We start from the raw sequence: 16689 nt of genomic DNA, 5'->3' as shown, positions 1-16689 counted from the left end.
AGTTTTAAATTAAAACAACGACAGTATATTTTCTCAGCTAAAGAGGTCGAAAATTTCGTGCCAGCAGTTATTATCTCACCAACACTAGCTACAGCTCCTTTTCACGAACCTATCTACCCTTATCGAATTCCCATGCTTGTTCTTAGCTTTTACAGCCGCGGCCCAGACAGCTGGTTTGTAAGGAAATGCGTCTATATTTTCGGTCTATTACTTATTACTTTACTTCTATTATGCCCTGCATCAAATCCCGGATGTAGTGAAAAACTGCTACCCCCAGCAAGGAGAAAGAAGTCAACCACCATTTTTTTACAGGTGTCTATGATATCAGGAATTTCTTCATTTGATAAATGGCCGGATTCTTATCCCGATTCGTCTGATGTATCTTGATGGTATTATATTTGATGAATTTAGAGATAAGTTATTTTAGCTAGACTTTTTGAATAGCGATAATTACACGGTAAGTAATATTAAGGGCCACGTCTGCCATCATGATAGCGCTGCGTTAAAACGGTTATACTATCTTATTTTTGATAAGGACTAGGGCTATAGCAATTAATTAAAACGTAAATAATACTTGAAAACATTGTGTTTACTTGTATATGAGAAAATATCATTCAACTCACATCAAAGGCAAAAAACATAATACAAATTCAAATACAGTGCATCATAGACAATTATATGTAGACGACATAACGACATTCCAACATCTCCTGATGTTCACTCATGTTGCCGAGACACGTTTCTACAGTATATACATGCATTATTGCATTAGCAAACGTGTCTCGGAAGATTAATATATTGCACAGTGTCTTTCAAACTTTACTTTTTACAATGATTTTATCATTACGTCAGCTAACTGAAATTCTGTGGGACAGTAAGCTCTAATATTTATTTATCTATGCACCAAGTGTTCATTTATAAAATGGTACCGCATGTCTATGAGCTTCGACCATTTGTTTAATGTCTTTTGTAATTTGATTTTGATAATTATTGCTAACTGTATAGTGTATCCACATTATCTATGACATAATAGTTCGTTAACATCTCGTATAATAACTGTGAATCGACTATAGTAAACTATCATAGATTGTGTTATAGTATACTCTATGGCATTAGCTAACGTGCAAAGTAAAGAATTTGAATCTAGACTGGAATTTCTAATATTTTTTGTGTAATGTACATACACCAATTTTTGATTGCTATTTGAAGTCGTCCTCATTTTTATCGTGTTGAAAAGTAAAAAAAGTTATGTGAATGTTATGGTAGTTACAGAATTCATTGAAGTGTAAGTATTTTTGAAATTTTATTGTATGAGACATTTGTATGTATTGTGTTAATCCAAATCTTTACCTATCATTGGAAAGCGACCACACACACTTGTCCCTTATTCTGTTGGGCTTAGATCAATACAATTTGTAAAATGTAAAAACACTAACTTTCAACAGGTAATAACCAATGCTTTTTTGTAAGGACGTGATAGCATGTAGGTATTATTTGTTTACTCATATATCTGATATTTGTAAGATATTAAACACTGGTATTTTCTCGTTCATGTTCTAAAATAATTGATGTATATCATTTGTAATGACAGTTTTCTTGCATTTTTAATCATGCATATTGTTTTTGAACTGATAAATAAAAAGCCGTGTTATAAGAAATAAAAAATTGAGAGACAAATATAATTAAATGTATTAGAATTAGTTGATACTTCAAATTCCATAATTTGAAGACATGTAAAATGTAGGTGTACTTTGCCTCGTTAATTATTTAATTAAATATTTTTCTACACTTCTTAAGTTTGTTTAAAAAATTTTTTCAGTTAGCAGCTCATACAATGTTTAAGTGTGAATTTCCTGATGAAGGAGTGGTTCCACCGTAAGTTTTTTTACTAATGTTCTTAAAGAGTAATAATTTATATAAAGATAAGATAATAATATGTCTATTTAATAAAACAGGGAGTAATAAATAAACCTCACCCATGGACATTGACACATTGTAGAAGGCTGCTGAAAGGCCAACCATAAAACCTTTTTGGAACCGATTTTTTCTTTTAACAAAGGATCCTGTGTTGTACTCCTATAGTGCCTTCTCCTTTTGAAGGTTGTTGATCATCATGGCTACTTTTATTTTGGATGTCATGCTTCTAAACAATGACTTGGTTCTTTGACCAAACCATTGCCTAAGATTCTTCAACCAAAAGGTGCATCTGCAGTTCATCCAAAATATTTTTAGCATAAACCGAGATCTCAAACACTTTAGTCTCTGTCAGCATTCAAGGTTCTATGCGGAAGATTATTGTTGTTTATTTTGACTTTTTCTTGTTGACGCTAATATTAAATTCAGAAGTCACAGCGGCTACTGAATTCACTTAAGTCTGTATTCCTACTTAGTTAGGAATTAGTTCCTATTTATGTATTTGCAATACACTAAGACCTTTTGGGAGATGTGTGCTGCAACATTGCGGGCTACTCTATTGTGTGGAAGTTGCATGGGTCTGGTTAGCAGTGAGCCTTTTTAAGTTCTCATGTTATTTTCACATGTGTATGTGTTTCTATAACATATTTTCATAATTCTTTGATTTTCCTTAAATAGAAATTGAGGAAGTTGTCATGGTTGAAGTTGATCTTACACATTTCTTCATTAATTTTTATGTGAAGTTGTTTCCAAGATGTTTCCTGTTATCAAGTCTATCTCTGTGCCCTCAACTAGATAATTTTTTCTGAACTGAGGATGACAGCAAACTCAGTTGATCCTATGAAATAAATTTAACTATTTTAAAAATACTTCAATAAGCATTTGTAGCCAGTTAAATAATAATAAGACAGCCATTAAGGTGTTATGGGGCGACTTGTCTCAAAATCCAAGTTAAATTATCAACTCAATTATTTTTTATTACAGCTTAGCTTTCCTTTTTTTATTTTAGAAATTTTGATGAAGGGGTTGACTCTGATGTCTTAAGTAATTATCTTCGAGAGCTGGATGGATTCACCGGTTCGCAGATAGAAATCTGTCACGAAGCACCAATGGATGTACCATTGGTACATCATAACAATCTAATACAATTAGTAAATCCAGTGGACACAAATCGAGTCCCAGTAAGTTTATTTATTTATTACCACACAATTATAATGCTTTTTTCTAACTATGAAATAAGAATATATCCATACTAATCTTATAAATATGCTTTTTAGAAATTGACACCCATTTAATTAATTTTTAATGGAATTGATATATGCATTTATTAATCCTATTGTTATAGACATCTCCACAAGGACCACCGGCCAGAACAAATTTAGAGGGTATATTTAAATTCAAAGCAGAAATAGACAGTAAACATACAAAGAGAAAAAAGTATTTAGTAAGTAATCATTATTACTTGTGCTTAGTATTTTTTAGCTAGTCTTATTTATTTTGAAATCATACAGCTAACATACATTATATATAACAAAAAACAGTTTTACTAAAGATATAGATAGCCAAAGATGAAATACAAAATAACAAAGCTTTTTATTAATATTCTCACACCAGTATTATTATATATAATAATACTGGTGTGAGAATACCTATAGGACCTATAGGTTATATTGATTATCAAAGAAGTTTTTAAGAATGCCAGTTTTTTTATAATTTTAGTGATTATAAATAGTTTTGGCTGTCATTTCTTAAGATAAAAAACCACAACAAAATTTTCACTAAAATATTTTATTGGGTTTTTTAAATGTAAATAACCGGCAAGTACTTGTCCTAATTTTTTCAGTATTCCCATCGCCTAAACCGTATCTATGTGGATGTGAATGTGAATTTCTCAGTGGGCTTTACATGGGATGCAAGTATCTTCCCTGGAGAGGCCTACATTCGTGCTACAACAGTATTCTCAGATGTTACTCAAGCTGAGAAAAGAGTTGAACGATGTTATCAGCACTCGCATGAAACTGCAAATGCTCCAGGTAAAAAAAACCAGCCAAGAACCATTGCAATTTACGTACAACAAGCAAAACTAATAAAGGAGTTAGTTAATTTCCAGTATCACTTGTTTGGACAAGCAATTAATTAAATTTCTTTTTGCTGAATTAATTTTTCATATATATTCATTTGCAAGAAATAAGTCCTATAATTTCATATTCCAGGAAAATCCAGAGCTACAATAATGAATGTTCTCCATTCTGCTCGGGAGCATGGTTCCCCTGATGTCCATTATTGTGGTAACCCAGAACAACCAGATTCTTGGTACTCAGTTCTTGTTCGGACACCTCAACCAACAGAATTGGCTTATGTGTTCCTTTGCAAGAGTTCCTGTTCTTCGGGGATTAATAGACGCCCTATAGAAATTATCTTCACACTTGAGGATTTTAAGTAAGTACTTTATGGAATAAGTGCTAGTGGTCTGGTGTACTATTTCATAAAAATTACACTTGGCTTTTGGCTATATATCTTATGTGTTCTGTTTAATCTACAGTTTATTTGAATTGTGAATTGAAACTAGTTCTGATAATTTTGAAATTTAATATAAGTCACACACTACATTTGTATTGTTTGCAATAACAGCTTTTTTATTGTTAAGGGGCGAAATATATGGTCGCCAAGTTGTCGGTGCGCGTGTTTGCTCCTGTCCTCGCAGGGACATAGACCGTGATGAAGTCGCCGAAGGGCTTCCCAAAACCAAGCGATCAGCACCGCAACAAGAGACCAGGGCTAAGAAGGTCAAGGTTGAGACTGTTGAAAAAGATGATGCAGTTATTAAATTGCCAGCAGTGAGTACATTAAGAGCACAGTTTACTAACAGTACACTTTGTGTGTATTAGTTTTATGATGTTAATGGTGCAAAGGGGCTCTTGTATGTGTGTGTGTTTGTGGCTCACTATAGGGTTACATTTCAATAATGCTAATAGGTTTCTAATATGTGAAATAAATATTGGTATCTATGTCTAGGCCGGGTTGAATTATTTAAAACATGGTGAATTGTTTCTTTATTTCTTGCACACCATTTGATAGACATAGAAATTGTCCTACTTCAAAATAACTTGAAATCTGGTGGTCTGTTATACATTTCTGCATTCTGTAAACAAACGCTAATTATTAGGTTAATTTTAGATTATAAGTCAGATATATAGATCCTTATCAGTTTCTAGTTAAAACTGTTTTTTAAAAATCCAAAATGAAAACAAATGTTTTTAACCTTACAGATTGGAGTGGTTGGTCGCAGAACAGCAATTCTTGGCCTTGAAGTAATGCTCAACATGATGGAACAGAAAAGAGACGGATTAATTGCTAATAGACTAAGCACAGATACAACATCTGTGATATATAATTTGGACAAAAGTATTGCAAATTTAATAAAACATATTAACCAATTAAAAGGGCAGCAACAATAGGTTAGGTTGCACTTGGCTTGTAGAAGTAAATATTCATACACTTGGCCAGAATTTGTTAGACTACCTAAATAGAACTTATGTTAGTAATAATACTATAAATCTCCTTAATTTGTTATATGTTGTCTATATTTTATAATAGGCAGACTATTTACAGTAACAAGATGTTAGTAGTAATTGAAATAGTTTTCAGTATGAGTGTCACCATGTGCCATTCTTTTCTTACATTTGTAATTTATACAAATTTACATCCGCCTTACTATAGTATGTTCTCTTCTTATGACTTTGTAAAACATTTATCATGTTGTATAACACATTCCAGATTTTGAATGTTTTAAATCAGGTACATTATTTTTACAATTTAATTTCTCAGTTTTATGTAACCAGTGTTTTAGATATAAGTAAAAGTATAAGTATTATTACATAAGTAAAATGAAAACACAAAATGTGTTAGTTTTTTTTAAAGATTATTGTATTTTTATATTCCTACTGTGCCTTAGTAAGAGAAAGCTACTTAAGCAACAAAAAAAAAATTTAATTAAATTTTTTGAATATGAATAATGATAAGTATTATTTAGATTATTTACAGGTTCAGGGATTTATTATATAAATAAAACGAATGTTTTAAATCAAATAACTTTTTTGGATAGTTTAAAATTTACAACAACTTCAAATGCCCAGTTACTTTATCAACAACATTTTTTGGAGCAGGACCTATACCAAGAACTGTTATTGAGTTAGGTGCAATTTGTGTTCTTCCAGCATCTCTTATCATTGATGTTATTATACCCATTTTCTTCGCATTATCAGCTATTTGTTTTATTTCATCAACAGAGTCTGTTTTCACAGCCACCTTTGCTTGACCAGTCATTTGCCAGGATTTTAAACCTTCTGGGTCTCTTTTTAATGCTTTTTCATATGCACCAACGGCAGCATGTCCACACTGAGCTGCTATTTTACCTTTACTCATTCCTAAATCTGTTCTTACAACTAATATCAATTTATATTCACTATTTGAAGCTATCTGGAACATAAATTACTACAATTTAGATGGGAATAGAAGTAATATTTAAAAATATTTGTAAATTATGCTTATTCATTCCCAGAGTAAACAAAATATAGGCAGCCGGTTAGGAAATGGTTAACAGTGGTAACGGAATCAAAAATAATTTCCGTTGTAATGCTATATTGAGTTTCAACATCATATTTTTAATACAAGAGTACTCGCCTTTTTAATGGTTTTAGCGGTTTCTTTAACAGATCCAAAATGCTTTCTCAATGTAATGAGCGATAATCCAATAACTAGGCCACATCCTAAGCCCGAAACAAATGAAAAATAATCCATTTTCTTGTTTGTAGAACTTATGGTGATTGCTGACAGATCAGATGGTAGACTTAATTTATTATAATTTTCTTTATTAGCTTGTTACAACTTGTTGTTGCAGTTGTTACCGAATAACCTCAACTAGGGTGATTTTAAAAACAGCGCTGAGTGGTGAGTACATGAGTAGTGTAGTATACGCCGAATCCTATCGGATCACGGATGTCGTATTGTTTCAATAACCAATCTATGCTGAGATCGTCGATACAGGAATTCAGAAAAAAAAATCGTAAATGTATCCACTTTTTACTAGTATTACGCTACTTTTGTTATTTTTGAGTAGGCAATCAATAGTATAATCTGGAAATTCAGGTTTTATGTTATAGTTTTAAACAAAATGACATGACATGAATAACATCCTAATTATTATTGATTGTTTTAAACTACAATCTCAAAAACAAAAAATATGTAAATACCATACTCGTTTACTTCCACTTATTTAAGAAACAAACTTTAGTTTATAAGTTACAACATCATAATTTATTATTTGCAAAAACCAAATAATAAATCTTATTAAGATGTTTTATTTTTTTTATGCTACTGATAACTGATCTACAAATCGGAACGAATCTTTACATATGATAATACCATCAATAATACGCGTTGACAACTGATTTCGTAGAGGTAAATGTCAAGAGCGTGGCATAGAATATACTTAGATGGAGAGGTGTCGGCTTACATAAAAAAAATGGACTGTTTTACTTGTAACTTAAATAAGGTAAAACTATTGCCATGATATAAAAAATGGACTAACGAATGTCTCTTGTTTATTATCTAATTTTAACCAATTGAAACAGTTGACAGATAATAAAGATCACTTATTCTAAATTTAATATATAAAGTTCTTGCAGGGCAACCACATACATACTTAAAAGCATAGATGCGAATACCGAATTCAAGTTGCAGGCCAAATATAAGGTTTAACGTTGTAAGAATGCGGCACACGCATTTGCAGGATTTGTTACGTTTATACTTTACTTCCTGCTAATCTTAAAAAACAATTTCGTTTCGTAAAGAACGTAATATTTTCGCATTCTATTTCTTTATATCTATGTCAGAAACTGTGTTTAAAAATTTTAACCGAAAATTATTTATATTTTTAAATAAGTTAAATTAATTTTTTTTTATATAATTTTATGGCCTGGAAAAAAAATAGAGTGAGCCAAAGACAATATTTATATATGAACGTTATTATATCTATTTGTCAATGATTTCCACGTCGAGGCTCAAAGAACTTGTTTTCTATTTCCTAGCAACCATTGTTCCTTTTAATCTGCGTTTTTACTTAGCTATTGTTGCTGAAATAAAAATTAAAGAAATATGATAAAAAAGAACACAAAAGATTTGGCGCCAATAGCGCTTCCACATGGACCACCTGTGGAGTGCACTTCGGAATATTATAAATCGCTTATGGAAAGCGCGCGCATGGTCAAGTGAGATATAATCTACACAATTTGCAAACGAGCTTAACATTATATAGGAAGTTTCTAGTTATGTCGAAGGGCCCAGTAATAGTATCTACTGGGCCCGCTCCGCTGGTGCAACGAATCAAAGTATGTCTTGGCCTCCGAGACAAGAGAACACCATCTTTGTTAATCTTGCACTGCTGCTTGCCAATAGGCTACCTGGAGCTAGCTGACATCCTTCACCGATATCTGGTCCTTCCGGCGGGCCAACAGACCCCTGGAATCCCTTTCTTGACACTTCGAATCTCTCCCACTCTCTCTAAGTGGTCAGTTCAGCGGAGTCTATTAGCTGTGGTTTCCTTCATGGTGTTGGGTTGCATACCTAAATCTCCTCACTTTTTCTAATCTTCCAACCTCCATCTTCTATATCTCGTGTTTAAATTTGTATAGAAAATATCCAGTATGGGACGTCGCTCGACCCACACCTCAAGTTCTGATGGAACAGGCTCGAAGGGACCTTATGGAGGCCGACGAAAAACTAGCCCATAAGCGTGAAGAAGAGAGAATTAACAGAAAGGCCATGGACTCCAAGTGGAGCGACCTTCGAGAAAAGGAGATGCTATTGAAGGAATCGTTTATTAGTTTTAACAAGGTAAACCGTTTTAAATCAAACATAGATATAAACTTTTTAAGATCATAAACATCTCTCTCTCTCTTATCTAGTAGAATGCCTTTAGTTATGTTAATTGTTATGTTAAAACAGTTAATTTATTGTAAGAATTCGGATTACCGGTGGTAAATTTAATTATCAGTTCATAAGAGAAAACCAAGAAAAGCGCGAGCGTGCTGAAAGAAAAATGGAAGCTGATCTTGAGGTTCTTGAACGGAAGACCAAAGAAACTGAGGTCATGAAAGAGAGAGTAGAAGAAATGGAGGAGGTCAGGGACCTGATGGAGAAGCAAGTTAAGGCTTACACAGTTTATGAGGTATATATCCTCTATGGATATTGATTTGTTTTAGTGGCTACATTGTCTTATTTTCCTAAGGAACTCCAGAATACTTAAAGGGACTAACCATTTTACATTTAATTATTTCTGAATAACGCCGTCTGTACTCAGTTATTCAGTCTGTAGTCAGTTTCACCCGAGCGTCATATGCCTCATATGCCTGAAGTTCGCGTGAGGTGAAACGGATGATACAGTGTTTCGCAGAACAAATATGGAGTAAACGCCAAATACTTTAAATTTTTCGGCCAAACTAATGTGCCATATATTGGCTCCATAATTCTCGCCATTGATTGAAAACGAAATTGGCCAAAAGTTAGAGGTGGCTTTGTATTTTTTTTGTATCGAGGGATTTATATTTTTAATTGAAGACAACCATTGAAATTGCAGTGAAATATTTATTGCTTACTTTTTGACATTAAATGTAAATATATATATATGTATATAATAATTTTATTTAATGTTAAATATGTCCTTATTTTAAAATAATTGATGTAAGTTAAGTTTTTAGGTCAATTGTGACGAGAGTTATTTGTTGTTAGTTGACATAATGGACAAAATGGCGGGAAACTTGACACCATAGTAAAATGTCGGAAAACTAAGTTCAATCCTCATATATTACAATTAATCAAAGAAAAACCGCCACGTTGCGAAATGACGTGACTATAATAATAATTTCAGGATTACCTCATGTCTGTGGTTCAAAGCTATCCTGAATTTAAACAGCCACTAGACGTCCTGAATAGATATGAAGCGCTTGGTGAGTTTCATACCCCATACTGTAGCATTTTATTGATAAGAATATCTATGCACCGTTTTAACTGAATTATTGATTTGTCTCTTTTTTTATCACGGCGTCAACAATTAGACTTACCGTTGAAGCAATACAATACTTAAGATTGCAATCAGAGTCAAGAGAGTTGATTAAGTGGAGCTACTGGAAAAAAGTCTTGTATATATACTGCAGTAGAGTTCAAACAGTAGATATTGCTGTCGTTGCGTAGAGACGTGGTGTCATCTTCTGCCGAATTTACCATGGAGAGTTATCAGAGGAGCTGTTCTGATTAAAACATGCAGCTGAGTTTTATCATCAGAGGTCGAGGCATAATTCGAAATTCCACCCGTATCACATTGACGTCCGCCGTTCTACAAATGAGCGTTTTTCTAGGCAGTTTTTGCCGCGTGCCACGATTATGTGGAACCAGCTACCCACTAAAGTATTTCCGAACCAATAACCACTTAGGGTCCTTCAAGAAAAGAGCGTACCAATTTTTAAAAGGCCGGTAACGCACTCGGAAGCCCTCTGGATTGAGAGTGTCCGTAGGCGTTATCACTTAACATCAGTTGTGACTCCTGCCCATTTGCCCCCTGTGCTATAAAAAAATGTTAAAACCAACAATTTGAGCCAGATACAGGTCCAGGCTTTAATCGACTTTAAAGAAAGCAAAATGTGTAAGAAATTATAATAGATTACAAGCGAATTTATTTACTTAAATTAATTGTCACTGAGGATCAGGTATTTATCAATTCTTATTAAACATTGTCCTGACAGTCACGTTACAGAGTACTCAGTGTCTCTCACTATTTCTACAACGTGTTTCAAAGGTTATCAGATTTATTTTTCCATTTAAAGGATATCAGTGTCAATATGCATATTAACGTAAAACTGCAAGGAAAACCTTTATAATTAAGAAACCCATTTTTCAATTTAACATTCTCGCAAATTCATTCATACTAGACATCGGTGAAGAACGGAACGCCGCGCATTGGCCTGATAATTAATAGGATTAAAATAATACCTACAATTGGGACGTAAATATTATAGCTAAGTCCACTTGTGCCGAAATCATAACAATTAAGATTAACAGGATGCGATTGTTTTCTTTTAGATGTTCAGAAAACTAAGTATGTATTTTAATGAACATTACCTTAGTGTAATTCATTAGTATTGTAGAAAATTAAATCAACATAATATTACTTATTAGCCATAATTATTGTATAGGCTAGATTGTAATTCATGTAAAGTCGTACTCGTTTTTTGTGAACTTTATTGCAATAAAAAAAAAGATGTTTAGAAGTTTCGTATGAATCGTATGAAGTTTCAATTAATCTCAACTATATGTAATCTGTGCCGTGTAGCCTAAGATAAATGTATCTTTGTAATACATTCAATAGGTTTACGTGTGATTAAACTTAATTACCCAGGATCATATGACTTTGTGAAAAAGCTCCGCGTGGCTAGCTATGAACTAAACCTGACGGCGATATCAAAGAATTTTGTGTATTGTTCAAATTTGTTATAGGTAATAGTGTAACCTATCATAACAAATGAGTCGATCTGCTTTATGTTTGAAGTTTTTTTTTTCTGTATGGAAATTATTATATTATGACGTCCTTGTTAAATATAACGTAATCGTCTTTAGAATAAAATCAAATTCAATATTAAGGTAAGAAGCTTACTGCTTTACTTTTTTTGCAGTACTTCACTGTAACGCTTAATTTTGAGTGATGTCTACGAAAAATTCTATTCGCTGTTAGCAAATATTAATTTATATTCATATGTACCTATAGTTAATTAGTGTTTCTATTCCTAGGTTCTTAAGCTACTACAACTTTTATCACAAAATGGCAACGTCTCGTAAACATTATCAAAGGGAACTATCCATTGTCTTTTTGAAAAACAGGATATTGTATGTAGTGACCAAACAGATTTAAGTCAAATGTTGAAAAACGTTAAATATCGTTGAGCTTTTTTGCGTTATCAATTTAATGTAATTATCTATAAAACACACTGTATCATTACACACGAGTTATATAAAATAACGCTTGCGTCAACATTCACACATCATGTTAAGTGATGCCGCAGACCATAGAAACATGCGTGAGGGCTCGCAAGTGCATTGCAAGTGCGGCCTTTTAAGAATTATGTACGCTATTTTACGCTACGAAAGTGTCTTAAAAACCGCTACCGACGGACGTGGAGGTGATAGGGGTGGAATTACGTATTTTGCCTCGACAAGCGATGTTGAAACTCAGCTGTAGGTATTAATCAGAATATTAGCGAATGAAAATTATTTTCTTTAAGCTGCCGCTAAAAGCACGTTGGCAGATCGTCAAGAGCGAGACCTGGAGATGCTAGAAAGTGCTCGGCAGGAGATTGCAGCGCTGACAGAAGAGAAGAAACTCTTCATAATGGGACTAAACAACAAGCTCGCTGATTTAAGGGTTGGTGTAATATTTGCAATTAGACAGATTATCATTTTTAATAAGCATTTCAGTGAGAATATTTGTTTTCAGTCTAAACAAAGATCTAATTCGATTGATAATTTTGCATGTATACTATGGTCCTTCTCTGCCTTTGAACTTGAAAGAGAACTTATATGAATTTCAAAGTCATTTCTGGATGCATTCTGTTAAAAATGTTCCGCTTTTTTTAACTTTTATAGTATTCACACAGATTACTTTGTAAGATTATTAATCTATGGTATTATTGCCCTCTTTTGCTTCACCTACTAACAGAAATAAATGAATTCTAAATAATTTCAAATCTAGACAAGGATCCTCTGAAATTAATGTAACTAATTGCGCGTAATATTTTGTTGCTTATTTATAAAGATATTAAATAATTAATTGAATTTAAACAAAACGGCTATCATAGCTTCACTTTACTAGTCTTATGCTTGTCAATGCAGTGGAAATATGACCAAGTCCGAAACCGCGTTTTAAAATGGGAGCTAGCCCTCAATCGTCTGAAAGAAACTGCCGCCCAGCGTCACGTTGAGTTATGTCACGTGCGTGACGCAATCTGGGGTCTCTACGTGAAAATTAGTAAACAGAAGGGTCTACCGTTGGACGTGTCACCGACGGACTTCGAGCAGCAGCTCGTAGTCGTGATGAGAGCGTTGCTGGAACTGAAGAGGATCTATAGGATTGCGCAGCGCCGTTCCAAGGAGAAGTTAGTATACAGTGTAGAAATAGATTCACAGGATTGTGATGAAAACTAAAATTTAATTCTTGAAGAATTTTATTTATACCTTTACTAAAGGGGATTGTTGATAGGCAATTCCTACTTCTGGAAGCATTGGTCTGGCTGAAATGTTAAGTAATTAAATAACTAAAATACTCACTCACTCATGCCGTTTCAAAATTATTAAGTAGTGCGTTGAATGAACTTTGCATATACATTAATTGAAGGTATTTTATGTTTATGTGTACATACTACATAATATATAACAACAGATTTAATTTTCCATGAATCTCTTACAATTTTTTTTCAGAGACGTAGAATCAGTGCAAACCTCTTAATTATTGAAAACTCTGAAACAAAGACGGGGCAGAAATATATTTTTATCATATTTGTAATATAGACTAGTTGTTTTGTCCAAAATTAAATTTTCAAAGTTCGATTTTTTCGAAAATTTTATTATTATTTGAATAATATAATTTAAAGAGTATTTTAATTATCGTTTGTAACCCTTTGTTCTTATTAAATATCAGCCAGCAAAGTTTCCAAAACTAATTAACGATAAACTTTGTTAATTGCCTTCTAGTTTAAAACAAAACTTTGCACGGGTTAATTATTTGTTTAATTTATTAATGCGGTTAACCGTTATATGCCGAGTGAAACTTCAAAAACTGCAGTTAGATAACATTGACTAAAATGAGTGTCACCAAACCGATAGATCAAGCAAAAAGTTATGTTCATTTTATGTTGCTGTCATTAAAGATTGTTGGATGTTGGGAATGGTATCCACACGCCGTAAATAAACAAATTTACGTAAACAATATTTATATCTGCATGGTTTTATTTATTTTGACTAATCTACCTTTATCATTGGTTGTACATTTGTACACCGAATGGACGGATATAATGTCAAATTTGGACAAAATGGCGGACGGGTTGCCTCTTTTTGTATCTGTGGCGATTGTGGCGTATTTTGCAATTTATAAAAAAGAGTTGTATGAATTAATCGAGTTTATGAATGTTAATTTTAAATGGTATTCAGCGAATGGACTCACCAATATGACGATGGAAGGCTGCTATAAAACTGCGAGGAATTTCGCTTATTTCTACACAGCTTGCACTGTTTTTAGTGTTGCCATGTATGTTGTGTTACCAATGATTGGCTATTGTAAGTAGAATATTATTTTAATTACTAGATTAAAATTGTGATATACATATTGACTATTTCGATATTTTTAGTGCTCTTCAGTCATCCACTCCATCCATGGATATATAAGGACGTCGAGGATGGTCTGTTTATCTTTTTCGTATTTTTCAGACAATGCGTAGCACAAGGATTTGTAGCTTTAGCCGTGGGGCAGTTAGGTAAGGGCCTAATTATCTTTATAATTTTGCCATATCATGGAATTTTATATTGTTCATTTCATACTATTTATAATGGAATTCAGTCGTTCATGGACACAAAGGGCAAGTCTTAGAATCGAGACTGACCGCTAATTATTTAAAAGTCAAATTCAATGGGTTTTTGACAAGCGGAAGTCATACAGCACTACTCGGCTCTGAATGTGAGACCAAGGTTGCTAAATTGATCATACGTATGACCTTTATTTTTAAAAACTACGTATTACGGAATAAATTTAAAATAATTATATCTAAGTATAATGTATACCAATACAAAATTATGAATTACCTTACGTTTTAGGTGTATTTTTTGCATGCAATGCCATTCTGCTCTGTGGCCAGTTGGACTTGCTTTGCTGTTCCTTGCGTAATGTCCGGTACACGGCTCTGCTCCAAAACAACGTGGCTCACGAAGCTTTAAAAATTCAGGGCTATCGTAGCATTCTAGAGGATGAACAGCATAGCTATACGTACAATATTTCGACGGAGACTGAATCCAGCTACCATTATGATGTGGAGGTTATTTCCCATTTTAAGCAACCTCAAATTATCTTAGATTATGGCATGCAAGTGGCCAACTTGTCTGTAAAACACGTTATTGGGTCTTATCCCAAGATTTGAGACTTACCGCGTCGTATGACTGTAAGACATTTTTGACATACGAGCAAGTAATCAATTACGTATATTGGAAGAATACTTACAGACAGCTGGAACAGATCACTCATTAACGACCTATCCGTCTCTCTGTAGGGTAGTAAAGCATGCATTACCGACCTTAATAAATCTGGAATTTTTAATATGCAAAAAGGGCAGTCATCGCAGCCCATGGACAGCCATCTTAGTGGCGTTGCCCGTCTTTTTTTATGTAATAGCAGGCAAACGGGCAAGAAGCTCACCTGATGTGAAGCGATACCGCCGCCCATGGACACTCACATTGCCAGAAGGCTCGCAAGTGCGTTGCCGGCCTTTCAAGAATTCGTACGCTCTTTTCTTGAAGGACCCTAAGTCGAATTGGTTCGGAAATACTTCAGTGGGCAGCTGGTTCCACATAGTGGTGGTGCGCGGCAAAAACTGCCTTAGAAAACGCTCAGTTGTGGAACGACGGACGTCGAGGTGATACGGATGGTATTTTGTATTTTGCCTTGACGTCCGATAATGAAACTCAGCTGCGGGTATTAGACCGAACAACTCTTCTGAACACTCCCCATGGTAAATGCGGTAGAAGATGCAGAGGGACCCAACATCTCTACGCAACGCCAAGGGATCAAGTGATTGGTCGTCGACGATTCGAACCGCTCTTCGTTGAATACGGTCAAGTGGAAGGAGCTGGCACTGGGGAGCTCCCGCCCAGAGGTGAGAACAGTATTCCATGTGGGGCCGAATTTGCGCTTTATAGAGTTGCAAGCGGTGGCTCGGATTGAAGTACCGTCTCGCCTTGCTGAGCACACCAAGCTTTTTGGAGGCTAATTTAGCCTTCCCTTCCAAATTACCGCGAAACTGGACGTTATTCGATATGTCAACGCCCAATATTCCGATGTTAGCTGAGGCTTTAAGGAGAGTGCCTTCAAAGAGGGGAGTAGCGACAAAGGGAGTTTTTTTAGCGGAAAACGCGCATACTTGTGTCTTCTTGGGGTTAAATTGGACTAGATTTAGTCTACCCCAGTCCGAGACTCCACGTAAAAGAGTTTCGACTTCAGACACAAGTTTGTTCCGGCACTCATCAACAACAGCCCGAGAAATACCTGCCCGGCCCGTGTAAAAAGTATCCCAGTGCTGTCGTCCGCATAGCAATGAAGGTTGCTAAGTTGCAACATATAATTAATATGCAGAATAAACAGGGTCGGGGATAGGACACAGCCTTGTGGGACACCAGCATTGACGGGTTTAAGGTCGGAGCATGCTCTGTCGATGACGACCAATGCTCCGATCAGCGAGAAAGCTGGAAATCCAGTTGCATAATTTCTCGGGGAGTCCATAGGCTGGAAGCTTCGAGAGCAGTGCTCTGTGCCACACCCGATCGAAGGCTTTCGCGATGTCCAAACTTACCGCCAGCGCCTCCCCCTTGGACTCAATTGCCTCTGCCCACCTAGGTGTAAGGTATACAAGGAGGTCACCAGCTGAGCGACCACGACGAAAGCCGTACTGAGAATCTCTAATCAGCTGG

At 34.6% G+C, this 16689-nt stretch overlaps 4 protein-coding genes across 10 annotated transcripts in view; 3 read left to right on the top strand and 1 right to left on the bottom strand.

Annotated features, from left to right (window-relative positions):
* The first annotated feature begins 1107 nt into the window (after nt 1–1107).
* LOC123710086 (cellular tumor antigen p53-like) lies at nt 1108–6178 on the top strand. 3 transcript variants are annotated; one of them, XM_045661782.1, is made up of 9 exons: nt 1108–1285; nt 1446–1483; nt 1820–1875; nt 2924–3095; nt 3260–3358; nt 3758–3947; nt 4128–4353; nt 4562–4751; nt 5184–6178. In XM_045661782.1, exons 3-9 carry the CDS (start codon nt 1835–1837, stop codon nt 5370–5372), a joined length of 1107 nt encoding a protein of 368 aa, XP_045517738.1. In that variant the 5' UTR covers nt 1108–1285; nt 1446–1483; nt 1820–1834; the 3' UTR covers nt 5373–6178. The 3 variants fall into 3 exon arrangements, with proteins under 3 accessions (XP_045517738.1, XP_045517736.1, XP_045517737.1); XM_045661780.1 differs by lacking the exon at nt 1446–1483; XM_045661781.1 differs by lacking the exon at nt 1446–1483 and having other exon boundaries at nt 1108–1289.
* On the bottom strand, nt 6020–7343 carry LOC123710087 (peptidyl-tRNA hydrolase 2, mitochondrial-like). Of its 3 annotated transcripts, none has more exons than XM_045661785.1 (3): nt 7327–7343; nt 6598–7050; nt 6020–6393 (listed from the first exon to the last, which is right to left on the bottom strand). In XM_045661785.1, the coding sequence occupies exons 2-3, from the start codon at nt 6712–6714 to the stop codon at nt 6028–6030; spliced, it is 483 nt and encodes a 160-aa protein (XP_045517741.1). In that variant the 5' UTR covers nt 6715–7050; nt 7327–7343; the 3' UTR covers nt 6020–6027. The 3 variants fall into 3 exon arrangements, with proteins under 3 accessions (XP_045517741.1, XP_045517739.1, XP_045517740.1); XM_045661783.1 differs by lacking the exon at nt 7327–7343 and adding an exon at nt 7167–7319; XM_045661784.1 differs by lacking the exon at nt 7327–7343 and adding an exon at nt 7172–7319.
* A 640-nt stretch (nt 7344–7983) lies between these two features.
* Nucleotides 7984–14242, top strand: LOC123710382 (coiled-coil domain-containing protein 42 homolog). Of its 2 annotated transcripts, none has more exons than XM_045662231.1 (7): nt 7984–8183; nt 8607–8808; nt 8969–9142; nt 9842–9920; nt 12246–12385; nt 12853–13115; nt 14167–14242. In XM_045662231.1, exons 1-7 carry the CDS (start codon nt 8071–8073, stop codon nt 14204–14206), a joined length of 1011 nt encoding a protein of 336 aa, XP_045518187.1. In that variant the 5' UTR covers nt 7984–8070; the 3' UTR covers nt 14207–14242. The 2 variants fall into 2 exon arrangements, with proteins under 2 accessions (XP_045518187.1, XP_045518189.1); XM_045662233.1 differs by lacking the exon at nt 14167–14242 and adding an exon at nt 13438–13574.
* Nucleotides 13804–16689, top strand: part of LOC123710384 (putative odorant receptor 85e) — a 5171-nt gene continuing 2285 nt past the window's right edge. For both annotated transcript variants that reach the window (XM_045662235.1, XM_045662236.1), the window contains exons 1-3: nt 13804–14292; nt 14364–14489; nt 14827–15044. In XM_045662235.1, coding sequence (XP_045518191.1) covers nt 13821–14292; nt 14364–14489; nt 14827–15044 — 816 coding nt within the window. In that variant the 5' untranslated portion in view covers nt 13804–13820. The remainder of the gene's footprint in view (nt 14293–14363; nt 14490–14826; nt 15045–16689) is intronic.

This window comes from Pieris brassicae, chromosome 5 (assembly GCF_905147105.1).
Source record: "Pieris brassicae chromosome 5, ilPieBrab1.1, whole genome shotgun sequence".
Taxonomy (NCBI): Eukaryota; Metazoa; Arthropoda; class Insecta; order Lepidoptera; family Pieridae; genus Pieris; species Pieris brassicae.
This window is presented reverse-complemented; position numbering and strand designations above follow the sequence as displayed.

Excerpts from the sequence above, each read along its gene's own strand:
- LOC123710086 (XM_045661780.1), top strand. The coding sequence starts at position 1,835 with ATGTTTAAGTGTGAATTTCCTGATGAAGGAGTGGTTCCACC. Across the intron at positions 3,096-3,259 it reads TGGACACAAATCGAGTCCCA|ACATCTCCACAAGGACCACC; the intron begins GTAAGTTTATTT and ends CTATTGTTATAG. Across the intron at positions 4,354-4,561 it reads TTCACACTTGAGGATTTTAA|GGGCGAAATATATGGTCGCC; the intron begins GTAAGTACTTTA and ends TTTATTGTTAAG.
- LOC123710087 (XM_045661785.1), bottom strand. The coding sequence starts at position 6,714 with ATGGATTATTTTTCATTTGTTTCGGGCTTAGGATGTGGCCTAGTTATT. Across the intron at positions 6,394-6,597 it reads CCGCTAAAACCATTAAAAAG|ATAGCTTCAAATAGTGAATA; the intron begins GCGAGTACTCTT and ends TTTATGTTCCAG.
- LOC123710382 (XM_045662231.1), top strand. The coding sequence starts at position 8,071 with ATGATAAAAAAGAACACAAAAGATTTGGCGCCAATAGCGCTTCCACAT. Across the intron at positions 9,143-9,841 it reads AGGCTTACACAGTTTATGAG|GATTACCTCATGTCTGTGGT; the intron begins GTATATATCCTC and ends TAATAATTTCAG. Across the intron at positions 13,116-14,166 it reads CAGCGCCGTTCCAAGGAGAA|CGAATGGACTCACCAATATG; the intron begins GTTAGTATACAG and ends AATGGTATTCAG.